This window comes from Eulemur rufifrons, chromosome 9 (genome assembly GCF_041146395.1).
Source record: "Eulemur rufifrons isolate Redbay chromosome 9, OSU_ERuf_1, whole genome shotgun sequence".
Taxonomy (NCBI): Eukaryota; Metazoa; Chordata; class Mammalia; order Primates; family Lemuridae; genus Eulemur; species Eulemur rufifrons.
Window position 1 is genome coordinate 29,755,692 of NC_090991.1, and position 26,759 is coordinate 29,782,450.

General features: G+C 37.1%; 3 protein-coding genes across 4 annotated transcripts in view; 1 reads left to right on the top strand and 2 right to left on the bottom strand.

Annotated features, from left to right (window-relative positions):
* STXBP4 (syntaxin binding protein 4) overlaps nucleotides 1–14,258 on the bottom strand; it is a 140,360-nt gene extending 126,102 nt beyond the window's left edge. The window contains exons 1-3 of the mRNA XM_069481164.1: nucleotides 14,203–14,258; nucleotides 1,505–1,581; nucleotides 934–1,058 (exon numbers count right to left, since the gene is read on the bottom strand). Of these exons, the coding sequence (XP_069337265.1) occupies nucleotides 934–980 (47 nt within the window). The 5' untranslated portion in view covers nucleotides 981–1,058; nucleotides 1,505–1,581; nucleotides 14,203–14,258. The remainder of the gene's footprint in view (nucleotides 1–933; nucleotides 1,059–1,504; nucleotides 1,582–14,202) is intronic.
* Nucleotides 14,259–14,324: 66 nt separating this feature from the next.
* COX11 (cytochrome c oxidase copper chaperone COX11) lies at nucleotides 14,325–21,547 on the top strand. The gene is made up of 4 exons (XM_069482375.1): nucleotides 14,325–14,732; nucleotides 18,140–18,295; nucleotides 19,658–19,783; nucleotides 20,173–21,547. Exons 1-4 carry the CDS (start codon nucleotides 14,367–14,369, stop codon nucleotides 20,353–20,355), a joined length of 831 nt encoding a protein of 276 aa, XP_069338476.1. The 5' UTR covers nucleotides 14,325–14,366; the 3' UTR covers nucleotides 20,356–21,547.
* The window catches only part of TOM1L1 (target of myb1 like 1 membrane trafficking protein), a 42,307-nt gene continuing 36,763 nt past the window's right edge, over nucleotides 21,216–26,759 (bottom strand). Inside the window, exons 13-16 of one of the 2 annotated variants that reach the window (XM_069482372.1) lie at nucleotides 25,922–26,027; nucleotides 25,444–25,525; nucleotides 22,356–22,434; nucleotides 21,216–21,737 (exon numbers count right to left, since the gene is read on the bottom strand). In XM_069482372.1, coding sequence (XP_069338473.1) covers nucleotides 22,371–22,434; nucleotides 25,444–25,525; nucleotides 25,922–26,027 — 252 coding nt within the window. In that variant the 3' untranslated portion in view covers nucleotides 21,216–21,737; nucleotides 22,356–22,370. Of the gene's footprint in view, nucleotides 21,738–22,355; nucleotides 22,435–25,443; nucleotides 25,526–25,921; nucleotides 26,028–26,759 lie in introns of those variants that run through there. The other variant, XM_069482374.1, reaches the window with a different exon arrangement.

Here is a 26,759-nt window from a genome sequence, read left to right on the forward strand (position 1 = left end):
GCTGAATAAACCATGGTACATCCATGCAGTTATAACAAGGAAAATCTTTATAAACTGATATGAAGTGATCACCAGGATATAATGGATATAATTTTAAGTTAAGACAAAAAGGAAAGGTGGAAACAGTATATATAATATGATACCTTTTACTTAAGAGTATTCTGGGGAGTGGAATCCAAATATATATAATTATTATCTTCATATATATGTATACATATTTATATACATGCATTTGCTTATGCAAAAGACACACTAAAAAGAATCAAGAATAAAAATGACTTTCTATAGGAGGAATAAGGGCACAGAGTGAAGGACAAGAATAAGAGTAAGGTTTCTCTGAATACATCTTGTTAAATGTATGTTATAGTTACAAAATGGCCACCAATTCTTCCCATCCCTGTTTGAAAAACATTTGTGCTTATTGCTGGGAATATTCTGCCACCATATGAAAAAGCCTGAGTTAACCTCCTGAACAGACCAGGTCTAAAGAAACCTCAGCCATCCAGCCTTCCTAGCTGAGACCTCAGAACATGTGAATGAAGCCATCTTACACCATCGGGTTAAGACCAGAACTGTTCAGCAACTCTCAGAATCATGAGAAATAAAAGGTTATTGTTTTAAGGCACTTTGGGGTGGTCTGTTAGTCAGCAAGAGCTAATCTGTACATTATGTAATATTTACACTAGAATAATAAGATATTTTAGATATTCAAAAGTCAAATTTTTTAAAAAAGCAATCTCTACAAATGATTTTATAGAGAATGCAGATTTTGTCCCAGACACTGATGTACACTGAAAGGTAATTTAATGGACTACTTTACTCATTACTGCCATCCTGAACTACATTAGGATGTAAAAATCTTCAACCAAATGTTCATTAATAATCTACATATTTCAAACTATGATATTTCTAAACATTTAATTTAAAAATTACTTTTCAAGTAGACTGGATGATACTACAGCAGATGTATTTTTATACATGCTTCCACCACAGTCGCCTTGGATTTAACAGCTGTATAAATGAAGATCTTGATGAAGAGTCCAGAAATTCTTCTTTTCCTAAGATTGGAGAAGTAGAAAATAAATTGTCAGGTCTCAGAACAGTCAAATTTGATTCCAACTCTGCATAAAAACATTATATACCCTTAGCACATAAATAATACATGTCTGTGTATAGATGTTAGATGTATGATATATTTTGGGCTATGGCACTTTAGTCATTGAAGATAACATCTGAGAAGTGAAAAGACAGCTCTTTAGATAGATAGGTCTATATCTAGACCATTATGAATATCTGTATCTATATAAAATCTTAATTTTCTGGCAAAAGTGAAGAATATAGCTAAGCTTTAGGTAACTATTACAGCTTCCAGCACTGGTAAGCTTAAAAATCATATAATTAAATATTAAAGAAAATGTCTCTTGTGAGCACGAGGCTATGAAGTTATGGTCAGAAAAATAATTATACAATACACTTAAAGAAAACAAAATTCTTATTGTCTCACCAACTATTTTGAGGGACTTCTTGCTGATCCTGTATTACTCTGAGTCACATTATTCTACAAGCTTCTTAAACACTTTCCTATGAGAAAAGAGATACATTTTTAATTTCTTGTATAGTTCCACTGTGAAAATTACAGAGAACGGTGCAGTTTCATTTAGTTAAGACAAACTGTATCTGAACAGAGATTTACCAACTCTGTAAAAGAAATGTGAATGAAGCAAAGGAACTTAAATTAAAGTTGAAAAAGATATTAGGGTCATTTGGCACAATGATTTTTTCCTACTGAAGAAATGAGTAAAAAAAAAAAAGAAAAAAAAAAAAAGAAATGAGTAGTTACATTCAGAGACTGTGTGCTTTTGCCACAGAAATGAGAAATAGTTAGTGGTTATTTTCTCAGATAGAACTCAGGCTTTATAGCCCCCAGGATGTATCTTGAGACTTTACAGACCTGGGTTCCAACTTGAGCTTTCAGGTTTCTCTAAGTTTCAGTTTCTTCATAGGTACAGTAGGTACCTTGATTGTAGTGATGGTTTCACAAATGCATACACACATTAAACTTACCAAATTGTCTCATTTTAAATATCTGCTGTTTGCTATAAATCAATTATACCTTAATAAATTTTTTTAAAAATTGATTTTCATTTAAAAATGGCATCCTGATCTTGGCATGCATTTTCTTTCCCTCCTAAGGGCCCACTAATATGAGAATAAAGGGTTACAAACAGTATAATTCAGAATGTTGAAGTGTAAATGGGAAAAGAGCCATCAGATGAAAATTTTGAACCAGTGTCTGGAAGATAAAAAAAATAGATGGTACAGTGATAATTGATGAAAGTGGACTGAAGGAGCTGAAACCTAGGGCAGTCAGTGCTTCTTAAACATTTTTAAGTTTGAGCACACACATACAAAATGATAATATTTGTATGATATACTGGGGTAAAGAGAGGTGATATCCTTTGAGGAGCTGAGCGGAATCAGCACACCAGCACACCCACACCTGATTCACAACAAAATTCCGGCCTAACATACAGATGTAGGAGGAACCCATGCTGCAGAATCCCAGCTTCATGACTCAGAAACCTAAAGTTCTAGGGAGAACAAAACTGAGGCAGAGAACTAAAATCAAGAGGATCATCCTATCTCTTCTTCAACCATTGTATGCAAAAGAAATCATAGACTCTTCTATAAATGAAGTGAATGGATCCCAAACAGAGAGCCAACCACCTTTTGGGACCCCAACACAGAGCTATGCCCACTGGCCTGAGTATTAAAAACTTACTTCATTGCTTGATCTCAGGTTACAATGACCTATACAGTGAACTATGATTGGGCCATACTGCATTCCAACCTTGGCAACAGTGCGAGACAGATCCTGACTCAAAAACAAAACAAAACAAAACAAAAAAGCCCCAAACCAAACCAAACTTCAACTTTCACAGTGCCCATAGTGGCAAGCAACAGGAACATTGGAAGCGTGCATGCAGATCAACAGCAACCAGAGAAATGAAATCACCAAGCAACAACACTGTCAGCAGCAAAGGTCCAATCGCCCTGAAGCAAGAAAGTTACTCAGTATTCCAACAGGACTTGAGGGAGGAGCTTCAAATCCTAGAGCTGTGACTAGTCAAGACTCAGAGTCAGGAGCGACTGTAGTAGTCCACAAGCCATGGAAGAGTTCAATTCTTTTGCATAAGTCCATTATAGATTGTTTTAATAATCCATGCATAGGGCAGATCCTCAAACCTCAAGACAGGTAGTTTTGATATAACAACAATAATAGCAACTACCATTAATTGGCACTATGTGTCACACACTATGTACTCCGAATGTACTTATTTAATATCGTCAAAAATGTACTAGCAATAAGCAAAAAAAAAAGCTAAGTTCAAATGGCAATACTGCTATGTGTTAGTCACATGGCCTTAAAAAAATTACTCAACCTCTTGGCATCTCCTGATACGAAGGCACATGGCTCAAAGGGAAATGTAAAAAACTGAGCAGTCTTTCCACTGGTACCAAAGTGAGTAAGAGCCCCATCTAGTGGTGATTTGTCCTAACTAGGCACAGAGTCTCCGCATCTCCATGAACATATCCAAGTCTAATGGATGTATCAATGCCAAATCTCTACAATAGGTTCAATATATATTCATACTTAACAAGACATTTAGAAATATTTCTATTTAAAAGTATTAAGATAAAATTTCAGTGTTTAAATTATTCCATTCACTTAACATGCCCGGCAGTGTCCTAAGTGCTAGAGATGAGATGAAAAGCAGACTTCACCCCCAGAGATAGTCAAATAAACAGAGGTCCAGAGATTGGGAGAGTGTGAAGTGCTCTGACAGCTGCATGCACAGGGAGTGAAGAAAGCACAGTAGAGTCATCATTAAACACCAATACAGCAAGATACCATGTTAGAGGATTTTCCACAAGAGCCCCACAATGCAGGCACTATTAATCTGATTTTACATCAATGAAAGCTAAGTTATGGAGAAACTATGTGACTTGTCTACTGTCACAAGCTAGTTGGTAAAACAGAATTTGAATTCTGTTCTTCCTGGCTTAATGCCATAATGACATTGATAGAAATTGCCACATTTCCCTCAATCAGGGTTTTACTAATTTACTACTCTACCAATTACTGTTACTCCAAATTCTTACCAACAGGGTATATTACATAACTTTTGAATTTTTGCCCATCTTGGCAATGTCATTCTATTTTAATTACTGAGATCTTATCATATCTTTTTATATCTAGTAAGATCTATCCCCTCTCATTGTTCTTTTGTTAAGCAAGTTTCCCTGGTGGTTTTTGGTTGTTTATTTTAACTTCAAAATATTCTTACCTATTTAGAAAACAAAACAATGCTATTTGTTAGGGAATCAAATTAAATTTACAAATTAATTGAGGAAGTGTTGGTATTTATCTTGATGTTATTTTGAGTCTTCCTATCCAAGAACTTGGTATGCCTTTACATACAAAGACTTGTCTTTACAAGTCTTCTTTTGTGACCTGCTATAGTGTTTTAAAGTTACCTTCACGTTGACCTTTCACATTTTTTATTTAGTTAATTCCTAGGTATTTTATCTTTTTTTGTTGTTAATGCCTTTTTTAAATCCATTATTTAGTAAATGACAAAAACTGTTTTTGGAAACCTTAGTGTAATGTTTTCTAGAAAATAATTTCCCTCCCACTGTAAATTCTACTATATGATTAAATGTCTTCATTTAAAAATGTTAACAATAAACCAGTTGAAGAAAAACTAGGCACAATTCATATGTGTTAGATTTTTGTTGAAAACTGTGTAACTGCAATATGTTGGTTTATATCCAAGTGCATTCTACTTAACACTTCAATACACACACACACACACACACACACTTTTATCATGAACAACTGATTAGACGATTTATTGAACTATCATTGCAACATTTAAAATAACACATCTAGAATAGACCGACAGCTTTGTAAGCAAGAGCTTAATTTCCATCCTTCCTTGCCAAAGTACTTTTATATTTACTTCAAAGTACTTAGCAGGCTTTGAGGTCAAGAACTCTAATGTGTTTTAGCTGTTTGTCTACAGTGAAAAAAAAATCAGAAGGAAAAAGGACAGTGTGATACCAGTGAAGGCAAGATTTGTGGGATCAATACTAAGCCCCGTCTCTTCATAATACTAATAATAATAGTTTTAAAGAGCTCATGAGAAATGTGCTTTGTCAGAAAGTATTGGCCATCTAGAGGTCTCTGGAAATCTACCAGATTATCTTGATCAACTGATTGGGATCTTCAGCTCATAATGAGCATGAGGGCTCATAATGAGCATGAGGGCTCATATGATTAAATGTCTTACAGGGGGACCAAAAGAAAGCAAAGGAGCTCAAAGAGGCTTTTTTGTTTTTTTGTTAGCCTTTCCAAGGGCATAAATGAGATTTAATTGTTTTTCTGGGTTCACACACTGTACAAAGTAACCAGATTCCAGATAGAGCAATAAGAGTATATAGGGCACTCCTTCATTTTATGTTCAAAAAGGAAAATGTGGCTGAGGTCAGAAGTATCTAAGCAGGGTATATAAGTATGGCTTGTAAAATATCCCTTAAAAGTAAAATTTAGCACATTAAATAAATAATTATGAACAATAAGAAAAAAGGGGCCGGACATGGTGGCTCACACTTGTAATTCCATCACTCTGGGAGGCCAAGGCAGGAGGATTGCTTGAGGTCATGAGTTAAAACCAGCCTGAGCAAAAGTGAGACCCCGTCTCTACTAAAAATAGAAAAATCAGCTGGGTGTGGTGGTGTGTGCTGTTGTCCCGGCTACTTGGGAACCTGAGGCAGGAGGGTTGCTTGAGCCTACCAGTTTGAGGTTGCAGTGAGCTATGACGACACCACTACACTTTACCTGGGGCAACAGAACAAGACTCTGTCTCAAAAAAAAAAAAAAAAAAGAAAAGAAAAGAAAGAAAGAAAGAAAAGAAAAGAAAAAGAGGTTATAAAAAATGAGAGAATGAAAACATTTTAATGGGCATTGGAGGAGACAGGATATCCATAACAGTGGAAAATCCAAATTCAGGGTTTGTCCATCAAAGTCAGGACACTAGCTCACTGTAATACTCTATGGTTGGCCAGGGGTGATCCAGCAAACGCATAAAAATATTTCTTAGTTCATGAATACCATCATAGAATAGTTAATAATTACAAAACATCAGAAACCACCTATATATTAACATATAAATAGTGATAATTGGTTAAATAATTAGTATACCAACATAAAGCAATACTATGTAGTCATCAAAAATAATCTAGGCCCTATTTCTGCTATAACCAGCGCAAAAAAAGAAAACAAACAAAAATAATCTAGGTAAAAATAGCAGGGTAAAAATAGAATGTATAGAATAATCTCATCTTTTAAAATTACATTTGTGAAAAAAATACACACTAAAATGTAAAAAGATAATAACTGACAATTGTAATTACCATTATTTTTTATTTACTCTTATTTTTTATTTCCTTCTTTAAATTATTCTTTATTTTTTGAATTGCACACAATGAGGATAGATACTGATATAGTATTTTGATAAAAAAGGAAAAATATCAAAAGTTATCAGGTTTAAGTGTCTTGCCATCTAGTATTTAAAATTAGTCCCTTGTAGGTATATCTCCTCTTTTAATGTCATTTTCTTCTTTCATCTCCATTTGCTAAGGTATCAACAAATTTTGCAATTTGAAAGCGAAAACAATATAGATCTGGTGTTTCCCAAGAAAACTGGTTATATCTTTTAAAGAACTTCTTATGACTACTCCTTTGTAAGCAAACTAACAGGCATTAAAAACAAAACATACCTTTTGCTGTTATAATTTTTAAAAAAGAAGACTCATAACAAAGAAACTCATAGTACAGAAAGTATTTAATGTTATTTTCTTCTGAAATTAACCACCTATGGTCTGTTTAAAAAGAAAAATTTTGGAATTTTCCTTGCCACTAGTTTTATATTTAGATGTATATTACATTGGTCTAGAGGCTAGATAATCCCTGGCCATGTGACTTTGTGCAGCCACTTAACTCTGCTCTCTGGTTTCTTCATATGTACAATGACAAAATCATTCATTATGATCTTTAAAGCTCTTTTTTGGCTCTATAAATAAAAAATTTTATGCCAAGCTTATTAAACTACAAGTCCCTTAATGTTTTTTGAGGGGAAGATTTTCTTTTTAAAATGCATATGCACCTCTAAGATCAGTATGGTCCACGAATGGGTTGGGGCAGCCTACAGTCAGATCATTTGGGAGGGAGGGATCAGAGGGGAGGAAAAATATCTAGTGACATTTCACATTAAGGTTATTTCAAGGAGGGTATGATGATGCTGGCTACCCAATAAATAATTTGTCTGGTTTTTGTGACTGGACAAGTCAACTATTTATTGACTCACTGGAGCTAATATTAAAAATGTAAGTATTTCTTGTGTAGTTAGACATATTGATTCAGTATTATATTTGAGGAAACATAAAAATAATAGCATTTAGAAACTCTGGCAACTTGTATACCTTATCACAGTAGAGACTCTTCAAGATAACATCAGCTGTTTATGTAATTCTAGGGTTGTTTTAAGAACAGTGGCAAAATCAGGAATGACTCCTTTCCCTGGGCTAAACTTTACTTAACTGATCCTTTTAAAATGACAAAGGTTTCAGGAAACAAAGATATAAAAGTTCCAAGAGTTACAGTCTTCTCTCTTGGTATTGGGGGACGGTGGTTGGGGTATTGGGTCAGGTCTCCCTGCAGATACCAAAATCAAAGGATGTTCCTCAAATTCCTCATATAAAATGGCATAGTATTTTCATGTAACCTATGCACATTCTCCCCTATACTTTAAATCTACTCTAGATTACGTATAATACCAATATAATGCAAATGTTATGTAAATAGTTGTTATATTGTTTTAGGGAATGATGACAAGAAAAAAAAAAGTCTATACACATTCAGTACAGACACAGACATCATAGGTCCAACTACATTTTCGTTGTGTGGTTGGTTGAATCCGTGGATGTGGAACTCAAGGATATGAGGGGCCAACTGTATTTGACTATCTTCTTTATTCTCTACCCAAAGGCAATATTCCCTTTGCTAGTGCATTTTTTTCCTTTCAGGAATCTAAGTAGTTCAGGAATGCTGCTCGTTTGTCTTGGGGGTGGATGCACAAGCATCTGCCTGTAACACACAGCCTACCCCTGTGGAAAATACCAGAAAACTACTTCAAAGAAGGAGTCTTAGTTTTTTTGAAACATGAGATCCTTATCAGCACAACAGCTCACTGCTTTCAGAAGTTTCCTTAGACTACTCGAGTGCCTTCTGCTTGCTTTCATTTATATAAGTATAATCATGTGCAGGCACTCTAGTAAGTGCTTGTGATATTATGGTGAACAAGCCAAGATCCCTGCTCTTATGGCATTTGCAATTTAGTGATGGGAGAAAAATAATAAAAAAGGAAACAACAGAATGAACTAGATTTCAGATACTGAAAAGTGATATCACATGTGACTGAGCACAGGAGGGCTAATTTAGATTGGGTAGTGGTGTCCCGGCTAAGACCCAAATAATAAGTTTCCCATGGAAAAAACTGAGGGACAAAGTACTCCAAGCACAGAAAAGGTCCTAAGGCAGTAAAGCAAAGTTGGAGTGTTTAAAGAGAAGGAAGAAGTGTGGCTGGAGCATAGTGAGCAGGGAGAAAGCAGCAGGAGATGAGGTTAGAGCAGTAGGCAAGGTCTAGATTGCCCAGGGTCTTATGGGCCATAGTAAGGAGCTGGGAATTTGGCTTGATCTTATTTTACATAAACTGACTATTCTCAGGAGACCTGAATTTGCCTTTTGCCTTATCTCTTACCTTTAACCTCCTAAGGCATTTTCTCTGGTTTTCTGCCTTTGCCTTTAATCCTGCTTATTCCAGATAGGTAGAATGTGCTTTAGCCTGAATCATGTCAGAAAGTCAGTGTGTGTGGGATATACTATTGTGCATATATCTCTATGTATATCTTGACCAGGACTAGCTACTTAAATTGCAGGGTCCAATACAAAATAAAAATGCAAGGCCCCATGTTAAATAATTATGAAGAATTTCAAGATGGTGACGCAGAGCATTAAACCAAGTGCAGGACTCATGTAAGAAAGGGACACTTTTAAGAGCAGGGCCTGGTGTAGACTGCACAGGTCAAATGCCCACAAAGCTGGCCCTGATCTTGATAAACATTACTTGAATAAATGAAGGCCCTCTACTGATGAATGATTTCCATTTTCATTTCACCTTATCTATCAATCATATAAACGTATTCAAGAAATCACTTAAATGAAGTAGCCCCTCAAAAAGTGGCATAATAGCAGCTACCAAGAAATAAGAAACTAGGATATGAAGACTTAATGAGGCAACTTCATGACATTATTGTGCAATAATTGGAAAACAGTAATTACCCAGCCTGTTCTTAATTTTTTTTTTTTTTGAGACAGAATCTCACTCTGTTGCCCCAGCTAGAGTGCCGTGGTGTCAGCCTAGTCAGCAACCTCAAACTCCTGGGCTCAAGTGATCCTCCTGCCTCAGCCTCCCAAGTAACTGGGACTACAGGTGTGCACCACCACGCCCAGCTGATTTTTTCTATTTTTTAGTTGTCTGGCTAATTTCTACTTTTAGTAGAGATGGGGGTCTCGCTCTTGCTGAGGCTGGTCTCAAACTCCTGAGCTCAACCTATCCTCCGGCCTCCACCTCCCAGAGTGCTAGGATTATAGGTGTGAGCCACCATGCCCAGCCCTCAAGCAAATCTTAATTCATTTGTTATTACTATTTATTCAAATACATTACTTTCCCTCTTTAAGGTCCAAGTATTGTAATAAATAGGTACCAACTAAACAGTTGTTAGTACTGTTGGAATTATTGTTAGGTGTTTAAGATGGCTAAATAGATCCAATAGCTTTATCAGGCAAATAGACAGCTAGGAAATACAGTTCAGTGACTACCATATTAAAATTAAAGCTGCAATTTCCTTACTTTATATTATGCATTAAAATACTAAAAAATGTAACTGCAAACCAAAATTTAAAGTAATACATCTTTATAATATTTAGGTCTTCAAAAAAACCCTGAAAACCAATAATCAGATAAGAAAACATTGTGTAAATCTCAAAACGGTTTTTATGAAAAAACTTATTTTACCTAATATGTAAAATTGGACATGATCATAGCTAACTAGGAAGAGTTTACAAGCAATTATTTATTGCTTAAGAATAATATTGAAAACTAAAGGTATAAAGTCTGAAATGTCACTCTGGCTCTCCATCTTTTAAGTGTATAATCAACTCCTCTACCTGCACAATAGGGCTGGAGTAGCCTTTCTCTTGAAGAGCTCCCATTCCATTCCTGGTAGAAACCATTATTTGGCTGGCATTAGTTATCACAATGATTTGTGCAATATCACAAGCACACTCAGACTCAAGAGAATTGCAGCTCAGGGTTATGCATTCAATTAAAGCTTTAGAGAAAAACATAGATTTCAGAACCTCCCAATGTTGCATTATTATTGTGCCTATGTACATTGATAGACCTTTTATTTTCATAAGAACTCCCTGGATCCAGGTTTCACCCTTGGTCTCTAACCTCAACCCTATGTTCAACTCTGTCTAAACCGTTTTAACTTAGAAATAACTTCAAAATCTGCCATTTTACAAATAGGCATCCAATCGTATTAAGGACGATTTTTAACTGAGGTAGAAGAAATATTTCCTAATATTGCAAAGAAAAGCTGCTGTGTTTCTGTTGTTTATTGTTGTCCATTGCAAAGCTGCTTTCTACAAGATTCGGTAAAAATAACAAGGAGCAAGGAGTCAGAAAAAATCCAGTCTTAAACTCCAGCTCTGCCACTACCCATGTGAATAAGGTTGGGCAAATTAATTTATCATTCTAAGCCTGTTCTCTCAACTGTAAAATTGGGAGATTGGCCAAAAAGGTTGGGGACTGCTGATTTAAAGAGAGTCCACTGATAACATGGTGTTAAGGACTTAATATTATGTCTCCCAAAATTATTATGTTGAAGCCCTAACCCCAGTGTAGCTGCATTTGAATTAAGAAGTAATTAAGGTTAAATGAGCTCACAAGGGTGAGACCTTGATCCTATGGGATTAGTGCCCTTATAAAAAGAGACAATAGAAAGTTCACTCATTGCTCCCAGGCATGTGAGAACACAGCAAAATGGCAGATGTCTACAAGCCAGGGAGAGCCATCACCAGAAACTGAATCAGCTGATGCCTTGATCTTAGACTTTCCAGCCTCCAGAACTGTGAGAAATAAATTTCTGTTGTTTATGCAAACCAGTCTGCGGTATTTTGTTATGGCAGCCCAAGCTGACTACACATGGTAATATTGGATTGATGTTAACTTCCTGATTTTGATGCTGTACTGTTGGTTATGAATGAGAAAGTATCCCTGTAATTAGGAAATAAACAAATTAAGTGTGAAGCCTATAGTTCTGTAACATCATGTCTGCAATCTATTCTCAAATGGTGCAAAAATATTAAAGACTAGAAAATCTAGGTGAAGGATATATAGGAAATTTGTGTATTATTTCTGCAACTTTTATGTAAATTTTAAAGTATTTCAAAGTAAAAGTTAATCAGAGATTGACCTAAATGATGTTTTACATGATACATTCTCCATATAAGTGAAATACCAAAAATATTTTAGCTATCCAGTAAATATGAATTGTTATTTTACATTATCATATTAAGACCAGATATGATACATATTTTCCTTTATTAAAGTAGAAAGCTACGAAGACCAATACCACCTTATTGCTATAAAGATTATGCACCTTGGAAAGGAATAGTTACACTTTGCATTTACAAAAAATAAAATACTACAGAGTCCACGACAAAGACACTATTACTGATATATATTTATACTGCTACCTGGAGTTACATGGAAGGGGTGCCTGGAAAAAAAAGAATAGTCAGAGGAAATGTACTGTTGGCTTCAGGGACACTTATATGGGATTTGAGTGTATGCCGTTAGAAAATCAAAATATGAGTGATCGCATCCTGAAAGAATTGAAAATCTGGTACAAGAACTGAGGAACATACAGATGAAAAAGATTTTTAAACATTGTCATAACACAATATGAATAAATTTGTAGAATCATAGAAGCTTGACATTTTTGAGACAGTGTGCCAGAGTAGAAAGGAGTCAGAAGATACTTCGATTTTATTGGCTCTGCAACTTTCTGGCCTGTGACCACAAGTTAATGAATCACTCACTCAAGGTGACCATCACTCACAGTCATTGCTACTGCTTCCTAACTCTTCTATTTTTGTCCCCCTTCCTTTAATTCATTCTCCACAAAATAACCAATATCTTTTTTTTATAAAAAAAGTGTGAATCAGATTATATCACTTGTACTCTTCAAACACTCCAACAGCTTCCTATTATTTTTATTTATTTATTTATTTATTATTTTTATTTTTTTGAGACAGAGCTCACTGTTGCCCGGGCTAGACTGCCGTGGCGTCAGCGGAGCTCACAGCAACCTCAAACTCCTGGGCTCAAGCAATCCTACTGCTTTAGCCTCCCGAGTAGCTGGGACTACAGGCATGCGCCACCATGCCTGGCTAATTTTTTTCTATATATTTTTAGTTGTCCAGCTAATTTGTATTTTTAGTAGAGACGGGGTCTTGCTCTTGCTCAGGCTGGTCTTGAACTCCTGAGCTCAAACAATCCACCCGCCTCAGCCTCCCACAGTGCTAGGATTACAGGCGTGAGCCACCGTGCCGGGCCCCTATTACTTTTAAAATAAAATACAAACCCTTGGACATGGCTTGAAAGGCTTTGTATTATCAGGCCTCTGTACACCTGCTCTGACCCCATTTCCTACCACTTTCCTCCTCCCTCACTATGCTAGGAACACACTGGCCTCCTTTTTGTTCTTCAGTCATATCTAGCTCTTTCCTTCTCCTGGGCCTTTGCATGGCCTGGAACTGTCATTATGTAGGTAGCTACTCATCATCATTCAGGACTAGACTCAAATTTCGCCTCTTCAGAAAGACCTTACTTTTCTACCCCTCCTCCTCATCAGTATTAATCACATTATGCTATTCCAGTGTCTCCATTGCACTGTTATCTGAAATTCCCTTATTTATGTATCTGTTACTTGACAATCGAAAGCACACTCCATAACAGATTTTTGTCTGACTTGTTCTGTGCTATAGCCCCAGCAGGTTGAATAGTGTCTGGCCCACAGCAGATTGCAATAAATAAGTAAATGTTGAGTGACAAAATTTTTCAGGTCTCAGTTTCCACATCCATAAAGTGTGGATAATTAGACCTGCCCTGGCCATTAAAAATAAAGCCTAACTTTTACTAAATTCTTCTATGCATCAGGCACCGTGATAAATCACTTTATATGCATATTCTCATTTAGTATTATGATTTCCATTTTACAGATAAGGCCACCAGGTCTTAGAGAAGTAAAATTGAGGGCCTAAGGACACAGAACTATGGTGAGGACCAGGGTAAGAAACCAGAATTGCCCAACCTCGGAACCGGAGCTCTTAACCACTGTTTTACAGTTTCTAGAAAGATGCTTCCTTCTATTACAGTAAAATCCACTTTGCAATCTGTCCCCCTCTAGTTTGTCCCGTAGGACTACTTGAAGAAAGCTATCACACCCCCGACAAGGTTCTTTTCCTTCAATCTTTCTTTAAATGACCCTCATATCCTGGTCACTCTCTTCCAAACACACTTCAGTTGACAGCGTCCCTCCCGCCTCCAGATGTGGCGATTTTCACAGGACAAGTAGTAAAGAGGCATCAGAGCAGTGGGAACCGACTTCCCAGGGGCTGAGAAAATGCTTATGTCGTGAGTGTCCGTGAGGGCGGTGGTAAACACGGGAAGGCTTCCTCAGAGACGTGACCCCTGAGCCCAAGTCGAGAGCAGTAAGTACGGGAGCGCGCGCGGTCAGGGAACTCCAGGTAAACGGACAGTCGGAGAGCTGCCGCTCGGGGCCGCTAGGTCGAGACAAAGGCTGAGTTTAGAAATATCAAAGGCACAACTCCAAGTGATGATAAGCTTGCACGCGGAGCAGAGAACTGTGTTTTTCCAAAAGTAAGTTAGAGAGGCACTGAGGGAAGTAAAGTGGGAGGAACGGTCACGAAGCAAAACGCGAACTTACCAGTAATCTGGCAACCCGGCCTCCGTAGCCCAACTACAAGCGCTGCCACCTGAGGAGCCCGGTAGCCAAGGCAGCGGCAGGCTCAACCAAGATCTCGCGAGGCCTAGCAGGCATCGCGAGAACTGACTTCTCGTTCCCTACAGCGGGCATTCTTTCCGGGGTCTATGGGAGGGCTGTGGCGTCCGGGATGGAGGGGCGTTGTTTTTTGTGGCTGGCGTTGGAGCCACCCTGGGTCGCCGGCCAGGGCGGCGGAGAGAGTAGGGGCGTTTCTTAGGCTAGGGTGGAATGGGACAGGAGATGCCGAGTGGGGACTGAGACGGCTAGGGACGTGGAAGCGCACGGGTCCTCGAGCTCGGGACCGGGCCGTGCAGCCGCTGCGGCGGCCGAAGAGCACGAACCCTTTCACTCGCGCGCAAGAGGAGGACTGGCGGCGGCGGAACAAGACGGTCCTCACGTATGTGGCCGCGGCCGCCGTGGGCATGCTGGGGGCTTCCTATGCCGCCGTGCCCCTTTATCGCCTTTATTGCCAGGTAGGGGCCGGCGCTGGCCACTGGGCGGCGCGCTCAGAAGGGGTGGAGGTTCAGGACACATTCCTGGACAGCGATCGCTCTACGGTTCATAGTTGGATGTCCAAGATAATCTATCAAAGAGGAAACGGGCTCAAAACAGTGACTTACCCAAGGGCACCAAGGAAAGTGGCAGTACTGCAAGTAGAACCCAATTGTCCATGAGGATCGTGCTTATACCACGCTGAGTGAAATTCCCTGATCTCTGAGCTACACCTCACCGAAAAGGGTACCCAGTAGTCTGCCTTACCCTCCTGCCCACACACACTATAAAAAGTGTAATGTATATTATTAATGCATTCATCTGTGAACCACATGTGGTTTATGTGCTAAGATAAGGTTAACCCTGGAAAAGGGAGTATTCGTGTTTCTTGTGCTTAAACCTGGGACTGGCTGTTCATCCATACAGGAGGCATGAATTAGGCCTTTGAGGCCGCCGCCCACGTTAATATAACTGTAATGTGCTTACGCTGGGCTCCCTTTTAGATAAGAAGTTCTAGGGCAGTGGTTTTCAGAGTGTGGCCCCTGGGACCAGCAGCATCAACATCATGTGGGAAACTGTTAAAAGTACAAATTCTAGGACCCAGTTGCAGAACTACTGAATCAAACCCTGGTGGCAGGATCAGCAACCTGTATTTTACTAAGTCCTTTCGCCGATTTTGATGCAGATTAAAGTTTGAGAACCACTGGCAAGGTCAAAGTTCACCTATTTCATAGATGTCTCCTTAGTTCTTAAATAGTATTTTGCAGCTTTCGCTAGGCATTAGGATCACTTGAGGAGCTTCTTAAATACACATGCCAGGGGTCCCCTACCTTAGAGATTCTGGTTAGGAGGTCTAGGGTAGGGACCAGGAATTTTGGTTTAAAAATCATGCCACAAGTGAGAGCTATGCATTGTGTTCATTCAGTAAGAGGTTAAGACAGTGGTCTCCAAACTTTGTTGTACATTGGGAATCACCTAGAGAGCTTTTAAAAATCCAAATGTCCAGGTCACACACATTACCAATTATATCAGAATGTCAGAGTGGGAGCCAGGCATCAGTAATTTTCAAGGACTCCTCAAGAGATTCTAATGTGCAGCAAAGTTTGGGAATCACTAGTATAACATCACAACTGGTATTGGTACCTGGGGTTACTGCTTTTTCCTGCCACTATTGTTAATGCCTGGCTTACTTCCCCTATCTTTATGGAGCTCAACTTGCATTTCTTTTAGATGGTAAAGCAGCAGAGGTTAAAAGGGCATTTCAGTCTCCTAATGTCAGCATTTGTGTGGGAATGTGCAATAGCTTGAGTTCTGGAGGATGAGTATAGAATGGGAATTACTTTTCATCTGAGGCCAACCATGAACCCTAAAACTACTAGTTGGTTAAATCATAAGCAGAATCGAGTCCAAATAAGCAAGTATAAATCCCCCTCAAACCACCAGGGGCTGGAAGAGAGTGATTTTGTCCACCAGGGAACATTTAGCAATGTCTGAAAACATTTTTGGATGTCACAACCTGAGGGAGTGGGAGGGATAGGATGCTACTGGTGTCTGGTGTGTAGAGCCTAGGGATACTGCTAAATATCCAACTGTGCACAGGACATGCTCCCCCCCACAACAAAGAATTATTCAACCCAAAATACGAGGTTGAGAAACCCTGCCCCAAACTAAAGTAACTGACAAGGATGTTGGTACTTTGAGATGGGAGTCTGCCAGACTCTTCTTTTGCTGGCAAATTAATAAGCTACTCTTTCCTTCTCCTCCAAATAAATAAATAAATAAATAACAATATCGTCTCTGTGTCCACATGCAGTGATAAGGTAGGAAGGTAAAAAAATGTAATTTGTAATGCTAAAATCAATTTGGATGTTAAACAGTGATAATTCTAAAAGAACACCTTTTTCTTCTGGAATCCCATAATTTTAAACCCAGAAATAAGGGATTATATAAACCACTTAGTACAGTGATCTCATTTTATGAGCATGTAAAGTGTAGCCAAAAGAAAATAAGGCTTATTCAGTTCTTAGAGCTGACTTGTGGTGCAACTAAGACTTCTTTTCAGTCAGTACTCTTTTCTACTCTTTGTCCATTTTAATTTCTCTAAGCATTGAACTTAGAAACCTGAACAATCTATATTCAAAGAATATATTATAGAATCTTTATTGAGGGAGGAGACTTAATTTTTTTTATTCACAACTCAAATTCCTCAGGAAAAAGAGTTACATCTTAAAACTTAAACTTTGGCCGGGCGTGGTGGCTCATGCCTGTAATCCTAGCACTTTGGGAGGCCAAGGCATGAGGACTGCTTGAGCTCAGGAGTTGGATACCAGCCTAAGCAAGAGCAAGACCCCTTAAACAACATAGTACTTTTAGGCAGAAGAATATATTTACCTGTTAAACAAGCACAAAGGCTTGGTCTCTGACATATCTTTTAGGGTTATAATGTAATTCAATAATGTATGAGTGAAGCTAGTTGATTTGTGTAACAAGCAGGAGATAGTAATACTATATCTTCCTGGGAGTCTTCCCCTAGCCTCAAATTTGGTATTTTTTTTCTAGTATAGTAACAGGTAAATCATCCAGAAACCAGAATTCTGACAACCTCAAGCATCAGAAGAATGATGACCTTGGAAGTAAGGACTTTTTTTAAAAAGCATCTGAAGATAAGGAAATAATGGCAGTGAAGAGAAGAGGTGTCAGACAGATATTTCCTGATGCTCTATGACTAGTTGATTCAGTAGCCAAAGGGATTAGGTGCTCTGATTAATTAGTGATAGATATAAAAGCTGTACTATACAGAGAAGTACAGAAAAAGATACAAAAACATTAACCAACATGGGAAAATATTTATGATGCTTTAGAAAAGTGGAATATAGAAGTGAAACTACAAACTAATTTGGATTCTAAAAGCTATGATATGGAAAAGGACCAGACAAGAACATGGAAAAATGGAATTATATAAGTATTTTCATTGAAATAACCAGGTTGTAAATTTCACTTCTATAAATGAATAACAGTTAATATAAAATACTAGCAATAAAGGGATGTTTAATAAAAGACAAAGCTGGAAGTTCTACGCTCTATTATCAGTGATAATAATTCACTTATCTAGAGAATTCGCTTTTCCCAAATGACTCAGTTTTGACCATGCCAGATAACCAAGGGATTGTGCTGAAAAACAGGAATGACTTTAACAAATACAGGCTCTTGACATCCCAAAAGTGGTCAAACCACTGACACAGTTATAGGAAATGGTCAGTGATAGTATGTAGGTTGGCTCCAATGGGATTATTAAAGTTAAATTGTTTTTAAAATTTTATTTTTATCCAATAGATAGATCATTAACACCTTAATGTATTGTTTTAACGTATTTAGTATCTTTTTCTAGACTACCGGACTTGGAGGATCAGCAGTTGCAGGTCATGCATCAGATCAGATTGAAAACATGGTGCCTGTTAAGGATCGAATAATTAAAGTTACCTTTAATGCAGATGTGCATGCAAGTCTTCAGTGGAACTTTAGACCTCAGCAAACAGAAATATATGTAAGTGACTAAATCAGTCATTAAAAGATTACTTTTTTCAATATAAATTCCTTTCTTTCATTAAACTATTTCACTCATCTAAACTTAATTTCAAAATACAGGTTCCATTACTGTAATTTTTTATTCCCATAGACTACTTTTATTTTTTTATTTATTTATTTATTTTTTTTTTGGCGACTCCGCCGGGACACGAATAGACTACTTTTAGATAGTGCCCTATATCCAATGTAACAGAATATGTACTTTGACTTTTAAGTTATGTGATAGTAAAAGTCAGCTTAATTGTCATCTGTTTTATTAAAATCGTGTTAAGACTTGACTGAGTAGTCCTCTGGTCACTAATCTTGGGAGCAACATTAGCTGTGAGACCATATAGGTTCCTGACATTCGTTTCCTCTGGTATATAGATGATAAAGGAAAAATCTTGAAAATCATAGGTTACAATGGAAAGTAGTTTATTGGGTTATATCAAAAGTATCCCTGTCCCTCTAAAGAAAAAAAAAAAAAATTTAGGACCTTTGAAGTAATCAGTAGATAGTAAAATAGTCATGTTATACTTCATGTAAGACTATACCTAAAAAGTTTGCTAAAATTGTGACTAATAGCAATCCTGGGAAGATTTTATAACTGATATTATCTCATTAAGTGAGGATTAGCCAAAAAGAATTAATTTCAATGCTTATTGGAAAAGCTTGCCCAGTTAAGTAATCATGACTGAATCTCTTCAATGATTAAAGATTTTGTAGGTTATGATTTTGAATATTAGTTCCAGGTACATGGTAGTATCCAAAGTATTAGTGGCTAAATTGGTACAAGTTATAGAATATCCTTTGGAAAATTTTTTTTAAAGGCTTGCTGTTTTTCTTAGTTATTTTCTCAAAACAAAGTATTGACAGTTTTTGGTTTTTGGTTTAATAAATGTAAGTTTAATTTCTGGTTGTGAAGTAAGTTTAATGTTGGTAACCTTTTAAAAAAAATATTTAGTTAATCATGACATTCAGGTGTAAGTGTTATAAAGGCTGTGGTATGCTTGGGTTGTCCTTGGACACATTTTAAATAACTCAAAATGCAAATTATTGCTTGAAGACCTCAGATATACAAGATGACAATCCATAACTAATTATGCATAATAGAGTATTGGTTCTTCATTGACATATGCAAATAAAGTCTGAAACTCAGATATGTTTATGGATAATATTCACAGTTTATTTTGCTGAACCTTACATTAGTTTAGTGTAATAGCTAATTAGCTTAGGTATTGTGAGCTCTGATGAATAGAAAAAATAATGTGACTGCAATTTAGTAGGGAAAAGAGCTGGGTGAGATTTAAAATATTGATAATGTATATTTTCTTTAAAACAGGTGGTGCCAGGAGAGACTGCACTGGCGTTTTATAAAGCTAAGAATCCTACTGACAAACCAGTAATTGGAATTTCTACATACAACGTTATTCCATTTGAAGCTGGGCAGTATTTCAATAAAATACAGGTACAATTAAATACTAACTTATAGAAAATGATAAAAGTACATAAAACTTTGGTATGAAACTTACTACAGTGTTCTGGTAGATACTCATAATTTCTGAAAACTCATTTCTTGTGAACTTCAGGCTATTTTTCTTCATTATTTATACCTGCTATGCTGCAATTGAGAGCCAAACCAAATGGATAGCTGCTTTTAAGGTTACAATTAATCTGTGGATTCTCAATCCTTAAAGCAAAACTCAATCTGAGATGAAGATACTGTTACTCTATCACAGAACTTAAAGATTTTATTTAGTAGTATGTTTATTAAAATCAAGAAATGAACTCTATTAGTTTCTGTTATAGGTAGAAAATAGAAATGTTATTAAACAAATACCTTTCTATAACTTCTAGTGCTTCTGTTTTGAAGAACAAAGGCTTAATCCCCAAGAGGAAGTAGATATGCCAGTGTTTTTCTACATTGATCCTGAATTTGCTGAAGATCCAAAAATGGTGAATGTCGATCTCATCACTCTTTCTTATACTTTTTTTGAAGCAAAAGAAGGATACAAGTTGCCAGTTCCAGGCTATAACTGATGTCAGCAACTAAGTCCTGCTTCAAATTTATGATTTTTGAAAAATCATGTATCCTGCCTTCTTAGAGGAGAAATATTCTACAATAATGTGAACCCTATTTTAAATGGTTCTACCTGTTTTTTTCCTTTGATTTACCCCACTTAAAAGCTGAACCTGTTCTCAATTTTTCTCATATATTCTAAATAGGCATATGGGTTTCTTCTGATGATTCAACCAAATTATTAGACCTTCATATTTGTAGCAGTGAATCTGAGAATTAAAAAAAAAAATTTATGCCCAGGATTGTCTGTTTCAGGTCATAAGCCAGAACTTATGACCATATTTATTATTATGTCTAAATTAGTTGGTTGCTATTTTCTTTCAGTATGAACAGTCACTATTTTAAAAGCTCAGAGTAGGAGTCACTAAACCCTAACAGCTTGCTCAAAGATTTACATTCTTATTTCAAATTTGACTTTATTTTTCCTTTAAGAACTAGAGCTATTTTACATTCAGAGTTAATTGTGGTATCGTGAAATTGAAATAAAATACATAAGCAGCTACTGAGCTGCTAGCATTTACTGTCATACTTCCAGGTCCCTGGATGTCAAAATGTAATGGTGGGATTGTGATGATTTCTTCTGGGAACAAACTGTGTAAAAAAGATGTATTAAATTATTTTAATAGTAATTTATTTGTCGTAATTTATGTAAACGAATGTTTTCTAGTAGTCTTTGTTACAAATAGAAATGTTAAGTTAGAGTAAAAAGAAAAAAAAAGGAACACTTAGCATTACAAAGAATGATATTTAAAGGCCACCCAACACAGTCTAGTGACCTGTTCAGGACACCTGAAATATAATTAAACTACAGTCATTGAGGGTTTAACAATAATTCTAAGTCATTATTTATAAAGAAGTGCAAATTGACTTTTACATTCAACTTTAGTTAAATGAAGGCACTCAGTGTTCTTCCTGAGGGATACATTAAGTTTCTCACATTTCATGCTAATATCTACTCAATTATTTTGTAGTAAAATAATCTTCATCTACTGTTATCACAGCTGCGTGATGATGTCTAAATGTAGAAAGACCGGTGAGACATAAGATACTGCAATTAAACTGGTTGGCCTAAGTACTAAGTAATTTTTCTTCTGCTGAAATTTTAAGTGAATATTTGTTACAAACAAATTCTATTGAAAAAATCTTGAGCTGTTGGAACCATAAATGTTACCCTGGAACTGTTAGTTTTCCATTTAATCTTCCCAATAGCAGAGGAGAAATGTTCCACGTGGCTTTTAACATGTTAGTAGGTCTTCTGGGCCTCAAAGCTGGACAGGGCCTATCTACCCTTTAGAGAGTTGGCACCCATGATGTGGCCAGTGAGCTGTTCATCTACTTTCACCTAAAATAAAGAGAAGAAAATGGCCAGTTTTCATCCTGTCTTTCTCTTTCTCTATTCCTTGATAACCTTTTTCCTTGTCCTTCTTTACTGGGAGGCTGGAGGGCAACAGTCTGATAGAAGAAAAGGTGGGAATGTACCCCCTTCCAAGGGGGAGGGTGTGAGGGGAATAAAATAAGGTTAATAGGTCACTGGTGACCAATCATTAGTAAATAAATGGATGAGTGATGCAGCAAATAGGAAAAACTCAGTCCTAGGGAGGACTAACAATGAATGGGTTCTACTGGTACCAGTTAACAAGTGTTAACTGCTCATTAAAGACAAATGCCTGATTTCAGTGCTAAGAAGTTTCTACTGACCATCTACTTTTGTTAGCATTATATTTCTATTCCATAAAGTAACTTCTGCATTCCCAATCCTCATTTCCGGGTGACAAGATCCCAATATATTTCATTAATGGACAGTAGTTCACTACAGTTTGAGTGATTCAAGGGAAATCATATGATAATAGTTCATTCACCAAAGTGTCAGACTCAGATGGCCCTTACAAAATATAAATACTAAATACAGGAAGTGACAATTACACTGAAATTATATGGAATGTGGAACAAAATTGTTTACCTTGAAGTCTTTACCTCAACAGTCAGTATGACTTTGAGCTCCTTTGTGGTGATGAACATCAATTTCTTCATAAATAGCTCTGAAACAAACAAACCATCATGGCAAAAGGGTTATATTATCAATTTCAAAGTAGGATATTGGTTTTAAACTGCCAGCACCATAAGTAACTTATTGTCTCTATTTCATCTCTTATTTATTTAACACACTGAAATTTGGCTTTTGTTCCCATCAATCCATCAAAATGGCTTTGACTAAAATCACCAATGATTTCTGTTACTTAATCCATTATCTAGTTTTCAGTTCTCATCTTACTTGCCCTCTCAGCAATGTTCTTCACAATTGTATGTTCACGTCTCTTTGCTTCCAAATTACAGTTTCCACATCTGGTATTAGGCTCCTCCTTACTCTCTTCACTTTTGGCTTTGGCATTTCCATTCCCTTGAATATGCCAAAACTCTTTCCTCTGGGTCTTTGTACAGGTTGTTCCCTGGGCTAGCGGTCCCCAACCTTTTTGGCACCGGGGACCGGATTCATGGAAGACAAATTTTTCATGGAATTGGGGGTTGGGGGGATGGTTTCAGGATGATTTGCAGTCATTCCCCAGTGCTAGCATCACCACCTCAGCTCCACCTCAGATCATCAGGTATTAGATTCTCATAAGGAGCACGCAACCTACATCCCTCACATGTGCAGTTTACATGTAGAGTTCATGCTCCTACGAGAATCTAATGCTGCTGCTGATCAGGCAGGAGACGGAGCTGAGGCCTTGATGTGAGTAACGGGGAGCAGCTGCAAATACAGATGAAGCTTGGCTCGCCCTACCTGCTGTTCACCTCCTGCTATGCAGCCTGGTTCCTAACAGGCTGCAAGCCCCTTTGGGGACCCTGGTTGGGGACTCCAACTGGCCCTGGGACTATGATATTCATCCCCAAACTTTTCACTTGACTAACAATTCCAGGTCTCAGCTTTAATGTCACATCCTCAAGCTTTCTCTAACCCCCATTTAAATTAGTTCTTGTTACACACTCTCAGAGTCACCATATTCTTTCATACCATTAGTGCAAATTGTACATATATATTAGCCTGGTGATTTGTCTAGTTTCTGTCTCCACGCTATATTAAACCTCTGAGGACAGGGAGCATGTTTCTTGTTCAACATTATAAATTAGGCACCAAGCACAGTCCCTGGCACTTAATAAATAATCAGTTTCTCAAATGAATCGTGTGTGTCTTCATAAATGTTGTACTGTATGTCCTGCAAAAGCAGAAATTCTCAACCTGGGGTTCATAGATACCCAGTGATGTGAAAATCCCAAAACTTTTCTGCAAGATTCTGTGCTTTTCCATGGAGAGAAATCTTTGGATTTCATGAAATTTTCAAAGGAATGGAGACACCCTGACCCCCAGAAAGAACTACAATGGTACAGAGATTCCAAAGCTTCACCTTTCCAGCCTCCCTGCTGTCTCCTCACCTTCAGTATCTCTCACACTGCTGTATCTACTTACAGCAATTTCCTAATTTGAATATAATCAAGAACTTTTCCACTACCTATTTGATACAGAAACTGATAAAAACATTAAGTTTCTTAAAAGCATACCAACTTTAGTGTCAGTTTCTTCAACCACTAATATATTCAGTGACATATCTACTTTATCAAGCAGAATGACCTAGGGAAATTTCACAATCCAGAGTTAGGAAAAAAAAATTAATGGACTCCTAAATCCATTAATAGGTATTCATAAATTATTCTAAAGTCAATCACTACATTGAGGGCTTAAACCAGGAATCAAAACATCAAGTGCCTATACATACCAGGCAAAGAAGAGACACAGGGTCTAATGGGACCTGGTGGGCTGCAGAGCCTACCTGTGTAAAGGTGACAGCTACTACTCGGCTCCAACCCCTTGCTGTTATGTAAAAATGCAGGCCTAGTGCTGCCCAGAGTATCCACAAGATCAAGAAGTCCAGATTTTTTATTTTTAAATATCTCAGCTTAACTGTTGGCAATTAATTTTTAAAATGCACATTTTAAATTCTGCATAGGTCAAACAAATCACAACTTTGGGCAAGACACAGCCTGCAGACTGACAGTTTCTGAATAATGATTTCTATAAACTTGTTTTAATCATTTGTAAGAATTTGGGGGGGGTAACCTTTAGTCACTCAAAGTATATTAAAACTGTAGGCCGAGTGCGGTGGCTCACATCTGTAATCCTAGCACTCTGGGAGGCTGAGGCGGGCGAATCGTTTGAGCTCAGGAGTTCGAGACCAGCCTGAGCAAGAACAAGACCCTGTCTCTACTAAAAATAGAAAGAAATGAGCTGGACAACTAAAAATATATATATGTATATATATAAAAAAAAAATTAGCCGGGCATGGTGGCACATGCCTGTAGTCCCAGCTACTTGGGAGGCTGAGGCAGAAGGATTGCTTGAGCCCAGGAGTTTGAGGTTGCTGTGAGCTAGCCTGATGCAACGGCACTCTAGCCCAGGCAGCAGAGTGAGACTCTGTCTCAAAAAAAAAAAAAAAAATTTTAATGACTCTACCATCCCATAAATATTTATATATACTTGACCAATATAAAATCATAAAAAAAATGGCGGTTTAAGGATTTCAAGTTAAAAAGTAATTTTTACACAAATGCTTTAAGCACATTGTTGTCATACAGAGAAGACTAAAAATAAGTTCTTATATATGTTTTTATTGGGATCAGCCTTCTTAAAGAACAGCTAAAATATCCCATCAATATGGTGTTAACTTATGTCACCAATCAGTGAATAGTGCCCGTCTCAAGCTAGAGTGAACCTGGCTTTCTGCCAAGGAATTTACAAAGAATCCATTAACACACCTTAGTTCCGGTTATTTCTTAATGTGCAACCCTAGCATTTTTATTTTTTAGTCACAAGGCTGGAATGATAAGACCATTAAGAGCAGTAGCTGCCATAAAATCTCATAAGTCATTTTTAATAAGGCCATCAATTTTTGCCAAGAACTAAACAAAGTAAAATGTATAACCAAGCCCTGTTAGCTCTGCTATCAAAGGGAACCAAGACAAAAGATAAATTAATCATTTTGTAAGTGACTTACTCTGTAGTGACAGCAGGAGCAAAGGGATCAAACTCCATTACCTCATAGTAATGGGGTGGCTGGAGATCACTCTTTGTCGTCCCTTTAGGCAAAAGAAGAGACCAGTAAACAGATTGTGCTTTTCAAGGAGTATACACAATTAATATTCTTTTTATTAATTTAGACTTCAACTATAAGATCTTAACACAACCAAAACAGACTGGTGTTCCAATGCTACTCCCAAGTGCGACAAATCTATAAATCTATATATTACAAAAAGATTTCCAAATGTCAACTAAAGGTTCATTTATTATACTTTAGTGTTCAATATACAGCATAAGCATTTTTACTATCTCCTAAAATCAGTTCTAATGGTCACTGCCCTAAATTTACTTCATATTGTTCAAAAATGCAAAGGAGCTCCTCTAATTTCTCCTATTTTCAATTACCAATAAATCTCTGTTTCCTTATTTGATGCAAATAATAAGGTCTCATGTACCTGGATGATTGCTGGGCAAAGGTGGTAGACTCTGGTTTGATGGTGCTGTTGCAACAGACTGTAGACTAACTGGCTGTAGCAATACTGAATTTGAATGTTCTGGAACCTTAAGAAAGCATAACACATGTTCAAATAAACATTCTACATTAAGCTTTTATTATTTAGAGCCCTAGGCTTGCAAGTGGCACTATTCCAAGAACCATATACTCTGAACTGGATAAGAACTAGTAATTTTTAACCATTACATTAGTTTTTAGGTAATAACTACTTAGAAAATTTACTACTTTTCTCTCTGATTTTATGCCTATTGTATCTCACTTCCCATATAAACTAAAATTAAAAAAAAACCATGTCTTTAAAAAAGAAGCAGGATTGTATGGCTCAGTCCAGATTCTTCGTGGTTTCACTCTGAATATAAAATCTCAGCCTCCAATGGAGGGAAAAAAAAGTCTTAAATCTATAGAGAGGCACACAGTGATGCTGTCAAATCACGGCTGATAAGATAAAGATTAAAATCTTAATTAGAAATATCTCTTCTTATAATTTTCCTCATTCATTCCACAAATGTTCCCAGGCACAAGCACTACTAATAAAGCAATAAATAAAACAGACCAAGTCCCTACCCTCATGGGGCAGACAATCAACAAATGTAAACAGATGTCAGATGGCACTTGCTCTAATAAAAAAGCAGGGTGCTGGGGAGAAGAGAGGCTGAGGTAAGATACTGCTCTGATAGTTTGTGGACAGGGAATGTCTCACCATTGGGGACAGTTAAGTAGGGCCCTGACTAACGTGAGCCCTGTGATTATCAGAGAGGACACAGGTTCATATGCTCTGA

Excerpts from the sequence above, each read along its gene's own strand:
- COX11 (XM_069482375.1), top strand. The coding sequence starts at position 14,367 with ATGGGAGGGCTGTGGCGTCCGGGATGGAGGGGCGTTGTTTTTTGTGGC. Across the intron at positions 14,733-18,139 it reads TTTATCGCCTTTATTGCCAG|ACTACCGGACTTGGAGGATC; the intron begins GTAGGGGCCGGC and ends ATCTTTTTCTAG. Across the intron at positions 19,784-20,172 it reads AGTATTTCAATAAAATACAG|TGCTTCTGTTTTGAAGAACA; the intron begins GTACAATTAAAT and ends TATAACTTCTAG.